This window comes from Protomyctophum bolini (genome assembly GCF_963924005.1).
Source record: "Protomyctophum bolini genome assembly, chromosome: 16".
Taxonomy (NCBI): domain Eukaryota; kingdom Metazoa; phylum Chordata; class Actinopteri; order Myctophiformes; family Myctophidae; genus Protomyctophum; species Protomyctophum bolini.
The window spans coordinates 31,786,946-31,800,446 of record NC_137877.1 but is presented as its reverse complement, the minus strand read 5'-3'; the positions used below and the strand labels follow the sequence as shown (position 1 = coordinate 31,800,446).

Sequence of the window (13,501 nt, the reverse complement as noted above, 5' to 3'; positions counted from 1 at the left end):
GAAATCTAGCCATCCTTTTTCAGTGAGCGGCATATCCACACAGCAGCTAGATCAAAGAGATTCAAAACATCAGCTCTTCTGCATCTTTCTGATACATCTGACATCAAAACATCTGACATCCTCTCCCTATCTTTCTTGACTAAATAAACCACAGTGAACATTTAGCATGTTTAAAGGCAAAAGGTCAATGATAGCCCTAGTGCGGTGAATGTGAATGGAACCTGCACGCAAAGATGGAGTCGGTTCTCTGGTGGGCGTTTGCCGTGGAGGAAGACAATAAGACAATTAACTTTTCATTACTTCATAAGCTGCAGCAGAAGTTTACTTATTCATTCATTCATTAAATACACATAAAGGTAAAAGGCGCTCTGAGGGGAAATTACGACAATCTTTCACATGCGTGTATCTGAGGTGGAAAGGAGAAGACAAGTGTTTGTTTTTACTTGAATATGATCAAAAGAAAAAAAGAATAGAAACATTACTACGAACTAAATAACTGTAGTCCAATGCACATTAGGATACATAGATAGATAGATATTAATGAATTAATTAACCCATTTAGACCTGTTGCAACCTATACGTTGTTATCCCTTTCAATCTGGGAGCTACCTCTCTGTGTCTCATTAGTTGTCGCTATAAATGTATCAACATAATTATTATAATCTCTTTAATATTTGAATAAGAATTTGAAGGATTTCAGCAACCTTAGATTAGTTTTTAGAAGGCAATTTTAGAATCGGCCTCAAGTCTAAATAGGTTAAACAATGTGTTTTGTCTTTCCCACCTCAAACGCTTTTATTACAATCACAACTGTTATTAATGAATGGAGGGTGAGCATGGTTCTGTGCTGTCGATGCCGCTCTGTTACAAACAGACATTTTTGGTCTTCTTCTATTTTGTCATCCCCACCTGCTCTTCTTTCTATGCACCCTATAGTTTCAAGAGCATTGAGAAGTCTTCCTACTCAGACTGGCTCATCAACAACAGCATCGCAGAGCTGGTGGCTTCCACAGGTCTGCCTGTGAACATCAGCGATGCTTACCAGGATCCACGATTTGACGCAGAGGTAATCATTTCCACACTCTCAGTGAAAAAAAGAGAATGCATGATTATGTTATGAGTGCCTGCGTCTCATGATGCACATAACCTAGATATTTCCTTATGATATGATCCCAACCGACCATATACTACAGTGTATACTCCTAAAATGAAACCTCAATGGTTCATGAATCAATTGAAATCCTATATATAGTTTTCCAGTACTAGTTGTCTCAGTAGTTTCTCCGATAATAGTCCATCCTCTACACTGTTATATAGCTCTTTCTATATAATATTCTCACAATGAATAAAGAAATATAGAATATTCAATCAGTGCTGAAGCATGTATGCAACTATGCATGCATAGTTAATATTCCAGCAGCAAAAATAGAATGCATGCACTGTATAGTTCAATAATTAAAGAACTTACACAGTAAAACCCTCAGTTATAATTTATCAATTTGTAAGAGAGGTACCCATATGGGTCCATTTGTTTATACTCACTGTAAGAGTTAAATGAACACTGAGGATTTTACTGTGTGCTTGCCACGTCCCTTATGATGTACAGTATACAACCGTGATTCTCAACCTTTTCTGGATTAGGGCCCACTTGAAAATCGCTGCCCACCTATCTGACCACTTAATTCCACTTAAACACAAAAAATATGGCTGTGTTGCATGTTCAGAGCATGTTTATTTGTGTTCCGGCTTGAATCAATGGAACCATCATTAAGTTCATATTTATCGGTATCGCAATGAAATATGTTTTGTTTTTTTGTTTTTTATTGAAATGTCAGTGTCTCAGTGTTTTGCCAATTAGTTGGGGGCTCACTTGTGTTATCCTCATGGCCCCACAGGTTGAGAATCCCTGGTATACACAGTAGGTACCTGTGAGTATAACTCCTGGCTTGTGTTTACATGTCCCTGGGTTTTAGGCTGACCAGTTCTCAGGTTTCCACATTCGATCTGTTCTTTGTGTACCCATATGGAACAGCAACCACCAAATCATAGGTAAGCGCACAAATGGGACGTGTTTTGCTGGACTTATCATGATTCTTGACTGTGCAAGGATTAGATTAGATAAAATATTATGCATTATGCACCTTCAAAAACACATGCACGCACGCATTCACACACACACACACACACACACACACACACACACACACACACACACACACACACACACACACACACACAATTTAGACATTTAGCAGACGCTCTTAAAGGAGAATTCCATGCTAGAATCCTTTCTTTGTAGTTGTTACGTCCCCACCAAAGAGGTCCAGGTGTTTTTTTGTGCAAAAACTCCTTGGCTATTTTCCCTACCATAAGCCCTCAATGAATTGCATTGCATTGAATGGGAATTGAATGGGGCTATGGGGTGTTATGCTAGTTTGCTTATTTCCATCGAAAGAAGTAGTAAAGTGTGCCGCTTGGGATATTATTTACATTATGAAGAGAGGATATATACAAAGAAATTATAATTTTGAGCGATGGAAATAAGCGAATTAGAACAACACCCCATAGCCCCATTCAATTCCCATTCATTTCAATGCAATTCATTTAGGGCTTATGGTAGGGGAAACAGCCAATAAGGAGCTTTTGCACAAAATAACACCTGGACCTCTTTGGTGGGGACGTAACAACTACAAAGAAAGGTAAGAAAGCCTTTTAGTATGGAATTCTCCTTTAATCCAGAGCGATTTACATTAAGCAATAACAAAAAAGCATGGGAATACGTCACATAAAAAGCATTTATCATGAAACATGCGTAAACTAAGAAAGTAACAGTGGAATATCTATATAATGAAACTATACATATAAACTATACATACAGTATATACTACTATGCTATACATATGTACTATGATGTGCTATGATTACATACAATGCAATTATAGTGCTGTCTACATAACATGCTATAAGTCTGTATCAAATGCTATCTAAGTCTACAGAAATGCTATCTAAGGGGGTAGGGTAAGTGCTATGGGCCATGATGGAGTCTGAAAAGGTGGGTTTTCAGACTACGGCGGAAGATTGGGAGTGATGCTGCAGTTCTGACTGCAATGGGAAGTGCATTCCACAGTTTTGGAGCCAGAAGGGAGAAGAGTTTGGGACGTGTGGAGTGTTGTCCCGGCGTTTTTAGATTCCTGGCTGTTGGGACAGACGTTACCAGGGCGTTGTCTACGGAAATAGTTAGCTCCCGCATAGGGCAGGACTTAGCTGGGAAGAAGAGAAGCTCAGTCTTGTCTGGGTTCAGCTTGAGATGTCAGCCAGGCATGCGGTGATGCGCTCTTCCACCTGAGTGGCAGAGGGGGGGAAGGATAGAAACAGTTGTGTGTCATCGGCGTAGCAGTGATAGGATATATTGTGAGCAGAGATGATAGTGCCAAGGGATTTAGTGTACAGTGAGAAAAGGAGGGGACCAAGTACAGATCCCTGTGGGACCCCAGTTTGGAGGGTTCAGGGGGATGATAACAGACCTTTCCAGGAAACCTGGTAGGTCCGGTCGGTGAGGTAGGAGGAGAACCACTTTAGTGCCGTTCCACCGTACACACGTACACACACATAAAATGTACGTGCAGGGGAATGTTTAGAAAATCTGAATAAATAGCAGCGGCGGCAAAGCACTGATGCCTGGTAGGCAGCACTTCAAAGCACTGATGCCAGGTAGGCAGCACTTCAAAGCACTGATGCCAGGTAGGCAGCACTTCAAAGCACTGATGCCAGGTAGGCAAGCACTTCAAAGCACTGATGCCAGGTAGGCAGCACTTCAAAGCACTGATGCCAGGTAGGCAGCACTTCAAAGCACTGATGCCAGGTAGGCAGCACTTCAAAGCACTGATGCCTGGTAGGCAGCACTTCAAAGCACTGATGCCAGGTAGGCAGCACTTCCTGGGTTTTTCATGTTTTGCTGCATTGTAGAGCAGCAGCGAGGCAGAGATGAGAGCGTGAGGTTAGATGAATAGCTGCGCCATCACACCGCACACAGAGGCGGAGTTCCCTTCTCCTGGCTGTGTGCTTTTGTGTTCCAGAATGAGCCCCCCCCCCCAGCCTGGATGGATATTGCAGGGCGAGGCTATGCTAGCAGCTCCATTCAGATCCAGGTCTGACACAGGAAGTCATTCGTTTTGTTTGCATCTGATCACAGATGGTCAGTTGAACACCTCCTCGGTGTGTCGTGTCATGGGTGGGTGTGTGTGTGTGTGTGTGCGGGGGGGACATGCCTCTGCTTTTAATTAATAACCTCCCGGATATTAATTTCCGTTGGCTGTGTTTTATCCTGCTCTTTCTTTTTGGGAAATATAGACTGTGTAGATGTAGATAATATCACAATTTATTAACAATTCAATTAAAACATGTATTTCAAAATTTCATTTTTTAAATAAAAAAATTGCAAGAATAGCAGATTTACAAGCTCACAACACATTGCATTGAATGTGTGACTCGTTTTGAGCTTTTATTCATCATTTGCCATGAGAATAGGGTTTACGATGTTACCTCTCCCCTTTTGTTTGTGTGTGTGTGTGTGTGTGTGTGTGTGTGTGTGTGTGTGTGTGTGTGTGTGTGTGTGTGTGTGTGTGTGTGTGTGTGTGTGTGTGTGTGTGTGTGTGTGTGTGTGTGTGGCTTGTATGTATTTGTACGGAGGGGGAGGACAAACAGCTGAAAATTTGAGAGGAGAAGAAATGTTGCGTGTGTGTGTGTACGTGGGTGGCACCGATGGGAACCTGGAATGAAAGCTGTTATTCACACAAAAGCAGCACAGCGAATTCTCAAATCAAGAATCCATAACTGATATCCTTTCTGTTGTGGTTGCAGTTCACTGCTTTTTGTGCCATGATTACAATTTTCAAATGCAACTGGACAATTTTGAGAAACTGCAATGCAAAGTGTGTTTGCCCTGATGCAAGTCACTGGTTGCAGCCGTTGAACTAGCCTGGTTACAGTATCAGACTGTAGCTGGGATTCAGATTTTATGGGGGCCAGTTTCGAATTGCAGCCGTCCGTATGTGCCCTTTGAGAGTGGTTTTGAAGGAGTCAAGGGTTTCGCATGTCTTAATGACTGTAGGTAGGGCGTTTTGGTGGCATGGGAGCGAAAATAATTTTGTCCCTTGTTTGTGTCGAATCTGGGTTGCACATGGTTTGTTGCACTCCCTCTGGTGTTGTGGGTGTGGACTTGTTAACATTAAGGAAGTATTTAGACAGGTACATGATTATCTTGGTGGTGTATCGAATCTTGTGGACCAGACCCATTGCAAGATGCTGTACTCTGTCGCTGACCCTAAGCCATTCCAGCCTGTCAAAGTGGGCAGGGGTGAGGTGGGTTCGGGGGGTGAGGCCAAGTAGGAGCCTCACCAGTTTGTTTTGGGAAGTCGAGCTGGCTAGTTGTGACCCAAGTTTAATTATAGCTAAACTGTTTGGAATATCACAATGGGTGAAAACATGTTTTAGGGAAGGTTCAGACAGCTTCCTAGCTGATCTGAGTGAGGTCTATTGGTCAATGGTTGCAGGGTTGAATCAGGCTTTGAAGGTATGGGGGTGCCATACATTTGGTTGCTTTGTAGGCCAACATTGATTGATTGAACACTTTATTCACAGTTTGTACAGTTCAAACGAAAGTACAGGTCAATACAAAATCTGCTATGAAAATAAAACCAGAAAAAGCACTATAGGACCCTAGAAGATGAATTTCGTTCCCGCCTCATGGGCATTGGGCACTACTCATCCTTGCTTTGAGTTGCTTAGTGGATTGGATGATTGCACTCTCCCACAGTAATGAGGAAAAGAACGAAACAAAAAAACAAATACACATATTGACAATTTACTTCATTCATTTTACACTCAGTGTTAGGGAACTCAGTAGATCCATACGCAGCCACAACATCTTTGTATGGTATGGGGTAGTATCTGTCTCACAAGCAAGACAGAACTTGTCATCATTGAAGGCAATCTCAATGCAGTGAGATATCGGGATGAGATTCGGGAGCCAGTGGCGATCCCATATCTTCAGAATCTGGGACCTAACGCCATCCTCCAGGATGACAACGCTCGCCCCCACAGAGCTGGGATCATCACAGAGTAGCCTACCTCCAGAATTTGGGAGTGGAGAGGATGGAATGGCCTGTCGTGAGTCCAGACCTCAACCCAATTGATTTTGAACAATTGGATCAGCTTGGGCATGTTGTATGTGCTAGAGTGACCAACAAACCACGTTGGCTGACTTGCAGCAAAACCTGGTTGAGGAATAGAATGCCATCCCACAGCAAAATGTAGCTAGGTTGGTTGACCAGCATGGTGCCAAGCTGTTGCAGCTGCTTTTGGATCTTCCACCTGCTACTGAGTTACCTAACACTGAGGTGTAAAATTAATAAAGTGTAAAAATGGCTTTTTTTCCTTATTACTGTGGGAGAGTGCAATCATCCAATCCACTAAGCAACTCAAAGCAAGTGTTGAATACCAACCACTTGCCATTTTGGCCAATTGTTTGGAGGCGCTACCTACACGTTTAGCTGTGTTGCTCATTCCACGATCGCCAGATCCTTACAATCTATACCTCGTTGTAAAGGTGACTAGTAATCAATGATATAAAATACAATACCAATTGGTATTATTTAAGTGGAGAAATAAAGTTTCCAAACTTTTGTTGCTGAGTTTAGATCATGAAATAATGTTAAAGAAAATGCTACAACTTAAGTGATTGGCTGACCGGACATATAAATGTCCCTGGGGTTGGCCCAGATGGTTAGCTCAACCGGCTGGGCACCTAGGCTGCCAAGCCAGCCGGACTCCCCATCTCTATTCCCTTTCCTGTCTGTATACTGTTCCCTTTCAATAAAGGCATAAAAAGCCCCAAAAACAAATCTTTAAAAAATGTCCCTGGGGTCAGCAGCAACGCGCATGCCAAGTTTGAAGTTGGTCGGTTGGACGATTCTCGAGATACGTTAACTAGATGGACGTATGTATGTATGCAGCACGTACAGAGATTTTGTGCATTAATTATTTAATTAATTCTGGGTTCTGGGTTCAAATCCTGCTTCTAATAATAATAATAATGATACATTTTATTTATAAGGCGCCTTTCAGGGCACTCAAGGTCGCCGTACAGGTTAAAAACAGTACAAAAACACAGTTAAAAGCAGAACAAAAACACAGCTTGCAGCAGAAGACACAGGTCATGCAGGGTCATATGCCTGCCTAAACAGGTGGGTTTTGAGGTGGGTTTGGAAAGTGGTGATAGAGTCCATGTTTCTGATGTCAGGGGGGAGGGAGTTCCAGAGGTGAGGGGCAGAGCGGCTGAAGGCTCTTGACCCCATGGTGGACAGACGGGCTGGGAGGACTTTCAGGGTGAGGGAGGAGGCAGACCTGAGAGACCGGGTGGGGATGTTGACGTGGACAAGGTCAGACAGGTATGGGGGGGCGAGAAATGTAGTGAATTCAACAGCTTCTATACTGTGAAGCATGTTTTGAACACTGACATCCAGACCCCACAGATGACCCACTAAAGAAACATGTGTAAATGTGCAGAGGTGCCGTAGGGCAGTGGATAGTTGGTGGACACCTCTGTGGTCTTTGGCATGGTGCCTTGTAGTATTCATCCCGCCTCTGGAGGCACCGACGAAGCCAATACTCATCCATTTACTCAGTACAATGGGGGTGAGGGGTAGTGATGTTCCTCGTTGTTTCCACACAGTCAAATTAGGGAGTTATAGCAACAAAAATAACACCCACCTGATGTTTTATGTAACTAAGGTAACAATGTAAACAAAATGTGTTCCTTGGTGTCCATTCATTTTGGGGTTTTTTTTTAATGAAAGAGGGGAGCCCGCAGCCTTTTACTGTCTGTATTTCTTCGTTATTGAGACTGGCAGTAGGGAAGCTGAGAGGGAAACCTTAGTCTTCAGCAGGGACGTAATTATGTGTATGAAAGACTCAGCTGCTGGTCATGATGACGTCATATCTAAACTAGACATTCAATTGTTAAGCCTTCTTTGACCCACATCTTCACCAAATATCTTGAAACTGGAATAATACCCTTGATGACCTTAAAATTGCTAAAGTAGTTCCTGTTTACAAATCTGGAGACCGTTGGTGTATTTAGCAACTATTTCTGTTCTCCCATATTCTGGAGAAATTGGTCTATAACAGAATGATGGAACATCTGCAGGAATGTAACATTATGTATGAACACCAATATGGTTCAATTGGTTGATACATTCATACTACACTCAATAATAATGAATATGCTTTGATAATTTCCTTGACTTATCTTCAAAAGTTGTTACACTATGGATTTGCTGGAATCACACATACCTGTACATGTTTTTTTTATTGTATTCATAACCGTCAAAAACAATTGGTCATTAATGGTAGTAGGTCATTCCCTGAAGAAGACCTCCTTGGTCGAAATGTTGGATTCTTGTCAATAAATATACAGCATCGTGGCTACGAGTGTGCAGCCTTTTTCTTATTTTTACTTGTTTACTGCCTCAGGCCAGCACCTCACCAACACTGGTGTGCACCCTTTCCTGTTTTGTCTACCAGGTCATCAGAGAGTGCCACTTTAACATTTCTTATTTATATTAACACGGACGCGGGAAACCGTTTTTCTCTCCACAACCTACGACAAGGCCGCTTAACGACCAGTATATTTTCAGTATAATTTCAATGGACACCCTCGTTTGATGAAGTACAAAGTAGCATGTAAGGGTGCCTTCTCTTCTCATGAAATATAAGAAAATTGGTCAGCACGCCTCCAATAAGACAGACTATATTAATTGCATAGGTTAGGTCTCCAGCTCACTATGAGCTAACAATTAGCTTCATCAGCAAAGTCCTGGCTATTTCTTTAATTAAAAGATAAAATGACATCATTCTGTGTTGTTTATCGAGACATGGGGACATTGCTGTCAAATGAAAGCCTTCACTCAAACATTAACATGGACATAGAATTAAACATTAACTGAACCTCTTGTCAGGCATAACAACATACATTAATAGGTTGCTGGCTTGAATTGCAGTACGGGACATTGCTGTCAAATGAAAGCCTTCACTCAAACATTAACATGGACATAGAATGAAACATTTAGTCATAGGGATGACCTAGGCCCCCAGAGCGGCTGGCCAACGTTGAGCGCAGGACCTGCATGGAGGTGAGCGGACGTTCAATGAAGTCATGACGCAAAAGTGTGTTAAAAGTGACCTCAAAGTTGAGACTGCGCTCAAGCCAACCATATAGTTATAATGGTACCTCCGGCAGACTTCCGGGTGCTTCAAACGCCACTTAGCAACTTCCATTGAAATGAATGGCTGGGGAGGAGGTTGTCCGGTCTAGATTATGTATAACTCTATGGGTTGACCCCTTTCTCTTTAAACTTCCTTCTATCTTCTGCCATTATAATCAATGGCATTCTAATAGCCTACTTTACACTCAAATAAATATATATATAACCCTTTTACCTAGTCTGCTTAAGATGGTAAAATTGGTGGGTGGTGCTAAAGGGGAAACCAGGTATACTTAATAAACTCAACACTTCCTGTACACTTTTTTGAAAATAATAGTATAATCATAGTAGGCCTACCTGCTCATATTTTAGGGGGGGGGGGGGAATCACGGCACTCAATCTTTAATTAATTATTGCCATTGAAGTAAACTGCACAGACTGCTGTTAATGTAAAAATGTCTTATGGCTGCGGATGTACACTTTACTTAAATTTATATTGCATATTTTGCAAATGACTTTGAGTGTGCACAGGAGAGTGCACAATAAATTCCCCATTTTGGCCAATTTTTTTAAATTCAATTTTAAAAGTTGGGATTTTACTGTGTTGGGGGTTTGATTGATTGATTGAAATATTTATTAACAGTTTGCAGAATTACAGTACATTTCAAGCACAAACTCAATACAAAGACTGTTAACTGTGAGTGGACGACCCAATTAAGCCTTACACTTGTTTACAACAGGGTCCACATTGTTCAATTCATCAAAACATTTAGAGACAAACAAATATAATGGGGTGCGATTCTCTACTAATTAGGGCTAGCTTTTGTGAAATATACCTGAGCCAATTCCAGGAATCGCAATCAGTTTTAAGTGGGTGTTTTTTTGTGGATGCTCATTTTGAAAGCATTTTGTAGTATTATGTGAGAAAAGAGATTGAGAGCAAAGGGAAAGAGATAGGAAACCAGTTAAATAGAACAAATAGATATATACATATGGCGTATGTTAAAGCAGATACTGTATGATATTTAGGATGTTAGCATAATATATGCAGGTGTGTACGTATTATTTTGAAACATTAGCATCATATGCAGGTGAAGGAATGTAGCGGCAACATCAACGCATTATCTTTTCAAGATGACATCCTGGCTCAATGTTTAAACTCGTCATTGTATGTGTGTTACAGGTGTGGCTCAAGTGCTCAATAGGCTGGATGGTAAGCCATTTGATGATGCAGACCAGCGTCTTTTTGAGGTAAATTACAATACATTTCTGCTCTGGGGAATTATCAGGGGTTAAATGTTTGTAGTTGAATCTATTACTGATCAGTCTGTGTAATTCTCTTCTCAGGCATTTGTGATCTTCTGTGGTCTGGGAATCAACAACACCATCATGTACGACCAAGTCAAGAAGTCTTGGGCTAAACAGTCAGTGGCTCTGGATGTAAGAACTAAGAACTAACTACTTTGTTGCATGAACGTGCAGCTTGAAAACAACACAATTGTGTGATTAAGTATACTATTAAGCAATATTACACGAGAGGGTGTTCGTTATCGTCATTAATGCACGCCTGCGGTACCGTAGAAACCTGCCCGCAGCTAAAAATCTGAAAACGCGTCCAGTGTGCAGGGACCTTTAACCTGTAGCCACTACGACCACAAATGTTACAAGAAAACACAAAACGAAAAATAAAACGAAAATAAAACATTACATACAGTTAAACAAACAAATGCACAATGTCCGTGAGTCCTGTGGATCTAGATAGATGCATTGCTTATGGAATCGCTGAATTTGATGTTTTTGATTAAATAAGTGCACGCTACGTACGTATGTCTCACAGGAAATGAGGAAGTGTAGAGATGGATTCAGAGCTGAAGTCTCTGCTAGAACTTCAATGTGTTGCTGTCCACACTGATATGCAGTAATAGTAATCTGTTATGTATTTAACCCTGGTCTAAAACTGTACTTGTACTCCTAGAGTACAACTGAATATTTTTTATACATTAACATTTAAAATGATATAAAATACACAGTAAAATATATGTAACTCTTTTCTTGCAGGTACTGTCCTATCATGCCACTTGTTCCAAGACTGAAGTTGACAAATTTAAGGTAAAGGATATTAGTGTTTTGCACATTACTTTTATTCCAGCAGAACAGCTTGGAACGGCCTTCTATATTTGTGGTCATTAACATCCCACTCCCGATAGCAAGAACCTAGAAGGCCATGCAGCTCTAATGCGCAATGCCATCAATCTTTGTTCTGTTGCACTGATAATGAGTAGGGGACTGTGTTTGTTTGTTTACAATTTTACACCGAAATGAACTTATATTCTTGATCCAGAGAATGAAAGTACCCATAGCCCTGGAGGAATGAATGGGTGATATCAGAATATCCAAAAGTGACAGTTCATTACTCTTTCATGTTCACAGATTTGTCTGTGTCCATAACCCAAGTCTAGACTGTCCACTGGCTCATAACGTAATACTGTATGTGAGGCTTGCTGTAGTGTGGCATTTTCATTAAACACAATCCTAAATAAAGATACAAAATCTGTCTTAATTAGGTCACATTCTCACCTAATACTGAGACTCGAATGCGTATGGGCGGGGATTTTGGGATTCTTGCATATTTAATTGCCTGCGGTTTGCCTTCACACTGTCATTCGCAGCAATTGGAAACGCAGCAACCTTTATCAATGTGTTCCATTCATAAACTAGCCTACACAGTGAAATCTATGGTGATAAAATAACACTCATAACGTGCATGTGTCGTGCCCTGGGACCCCCCCCCCCCTCTCTCTCTCTCTTTCTCTCTCTCTCTACGCACTGTTCTTTTGGCACAGCGCTGCATGAGCGCACTGATATAACTCTCCAGTCCCCACACAGTGACAGCACTCCATGTTTACGGCACGCACAGACAGACAGACAGACAGACAGACAGACAGACAGACAGACAGACAGAATATTCTGTAGGCTATAATAGGCTACACTGCAGTGTTTTTATGTGTTTTCTTAAGCAATTGATTAATGTACACGTGACACGTCCACATTTCGATCAGGGCTTCAGTCTCCTCATTCGACCAAGTCTATCCACAGTAATGGGACATATTTGCGCTGCGTAAAATATGCCTTCTCCGTCTCCAACTGTGTTCAGCTCCTCACGCGCCACATTGTTTGCTTCATTTCCTTTATTTACTGCGGATTGCATTCACACCTACACCGAATCGTAGTCAAGTGCGATTGGAAGCGAAGCGAAACCCCCGTTTTTGGGCGGAGTAAAATGCGGTTCTTTGCTGCGCATTAGGATTCGAATGAGCCTTCACACCTGCCAAACGAAGCGCACTTTCTGACAATGCGCAGCAGGATGCGTTTTAATCGCAGCAAAGCTCTCTGGTGAGAATGTGACCTTAGTTTTGTTGTCATTTCTAGAATTCTGAAAGTGTATTTAGGAGATGAAGACTTATTTGGGATCATGTATTTCTTCCAGTTTCCTACACTAGATTGCAATAATATTATGTCATAATATTAAGCAATAATTCTCAGGTGGTGGTGCTTTATTGTGATTATATCATGGCTTTAATATAATATTATATGATATATCACAGTGTCACAGAGTGTCTTAAACACAGTTGCCAGCGATTAGTAGAAAAACATATCCCCAAATGTTTATTTTGCTAACCAAAACCTAGCGTAGCAGTGAGGTTACTGTCATTATACAACGGAAAAGAGTCTCAATGGACAGTTCCAAGTCGGCCATTTTATCAATGATATTAGACATAGACCCTATTGTATACAAGAAAAGACTCTAATGATCTGTCAGGACAGAAACATTTGGTGCATAAAAGTTAACAGGCAGACAATATCCTAGATGTTATGTTCAGAATGCAACTGGTTCACTTGTAGACCCTTTTAATTAAGAGAACTATTTCTAATTGGAATGTTGGCACTCATTACCTTCAAATGGGAAACATGAAAAAATCTATGGCAACGGAGAAATAATTGATTACATGTCTGTCAGTGTTCAATTGCCAATCGCTCCCAAGTCCTGGAGTTGGGCATGAGCATTAATATGCGTTCTAGAGACTGGAGGCAATACCATGTCAGTTCCCAGATGAAAATAAAGTAATTGTGGTGGTGAAATGGATTAGTGCAATCAATAGTCAATCACTCTCATTACATTATTAATACAGTCAAGGAACAGGAAACAATTCATTCTTAATTGACACAACATTTCTGTA

At 41.2% G+C, this 13,501-nt stretch overlaps 1 protein-coding gene across 3 annotated transcripts in view; it reads left to right on the top strand.

Annotated features, from left to right (window-relative positions):
- The window catches only part of pde11a (phosphodiesterase 11a), a 101,932-nt gene that overhangs the window by 74,256 nt on the left and 14,175 nt on the right, over nucleotides 1–13,501 (top strand). For all 3 annotated transcript variants that reach the window (XM_080785734.1, XM_080785733.1, XM_080785732.1), the window contains 5 exons: nucleotides 937–1,066; nucleotides 1,974–2,049; nucleotides 10,447–10,514; nucleotides 10,611–10,703; nucleotides 11,322–11,372. In XM_080785734.1, the coding sequence (XP_080641860.1) occupies nucleotides 937–1,066; nucleotides 1,974–2,049; nucleotides 10,447–10,514; nucleotides 10,611–10,703; nucleotides 11,322–11,372 (418 nt within the window). The remainder of the gene's footprint in view (nucleotides 1–936; nucleotides 1,067–1,973; nucleotides 2,050–10,446; nucleotides 10,515–10,610; nucleotides 10,704–11,321; nucleotides 11,373–13,501) is intronic.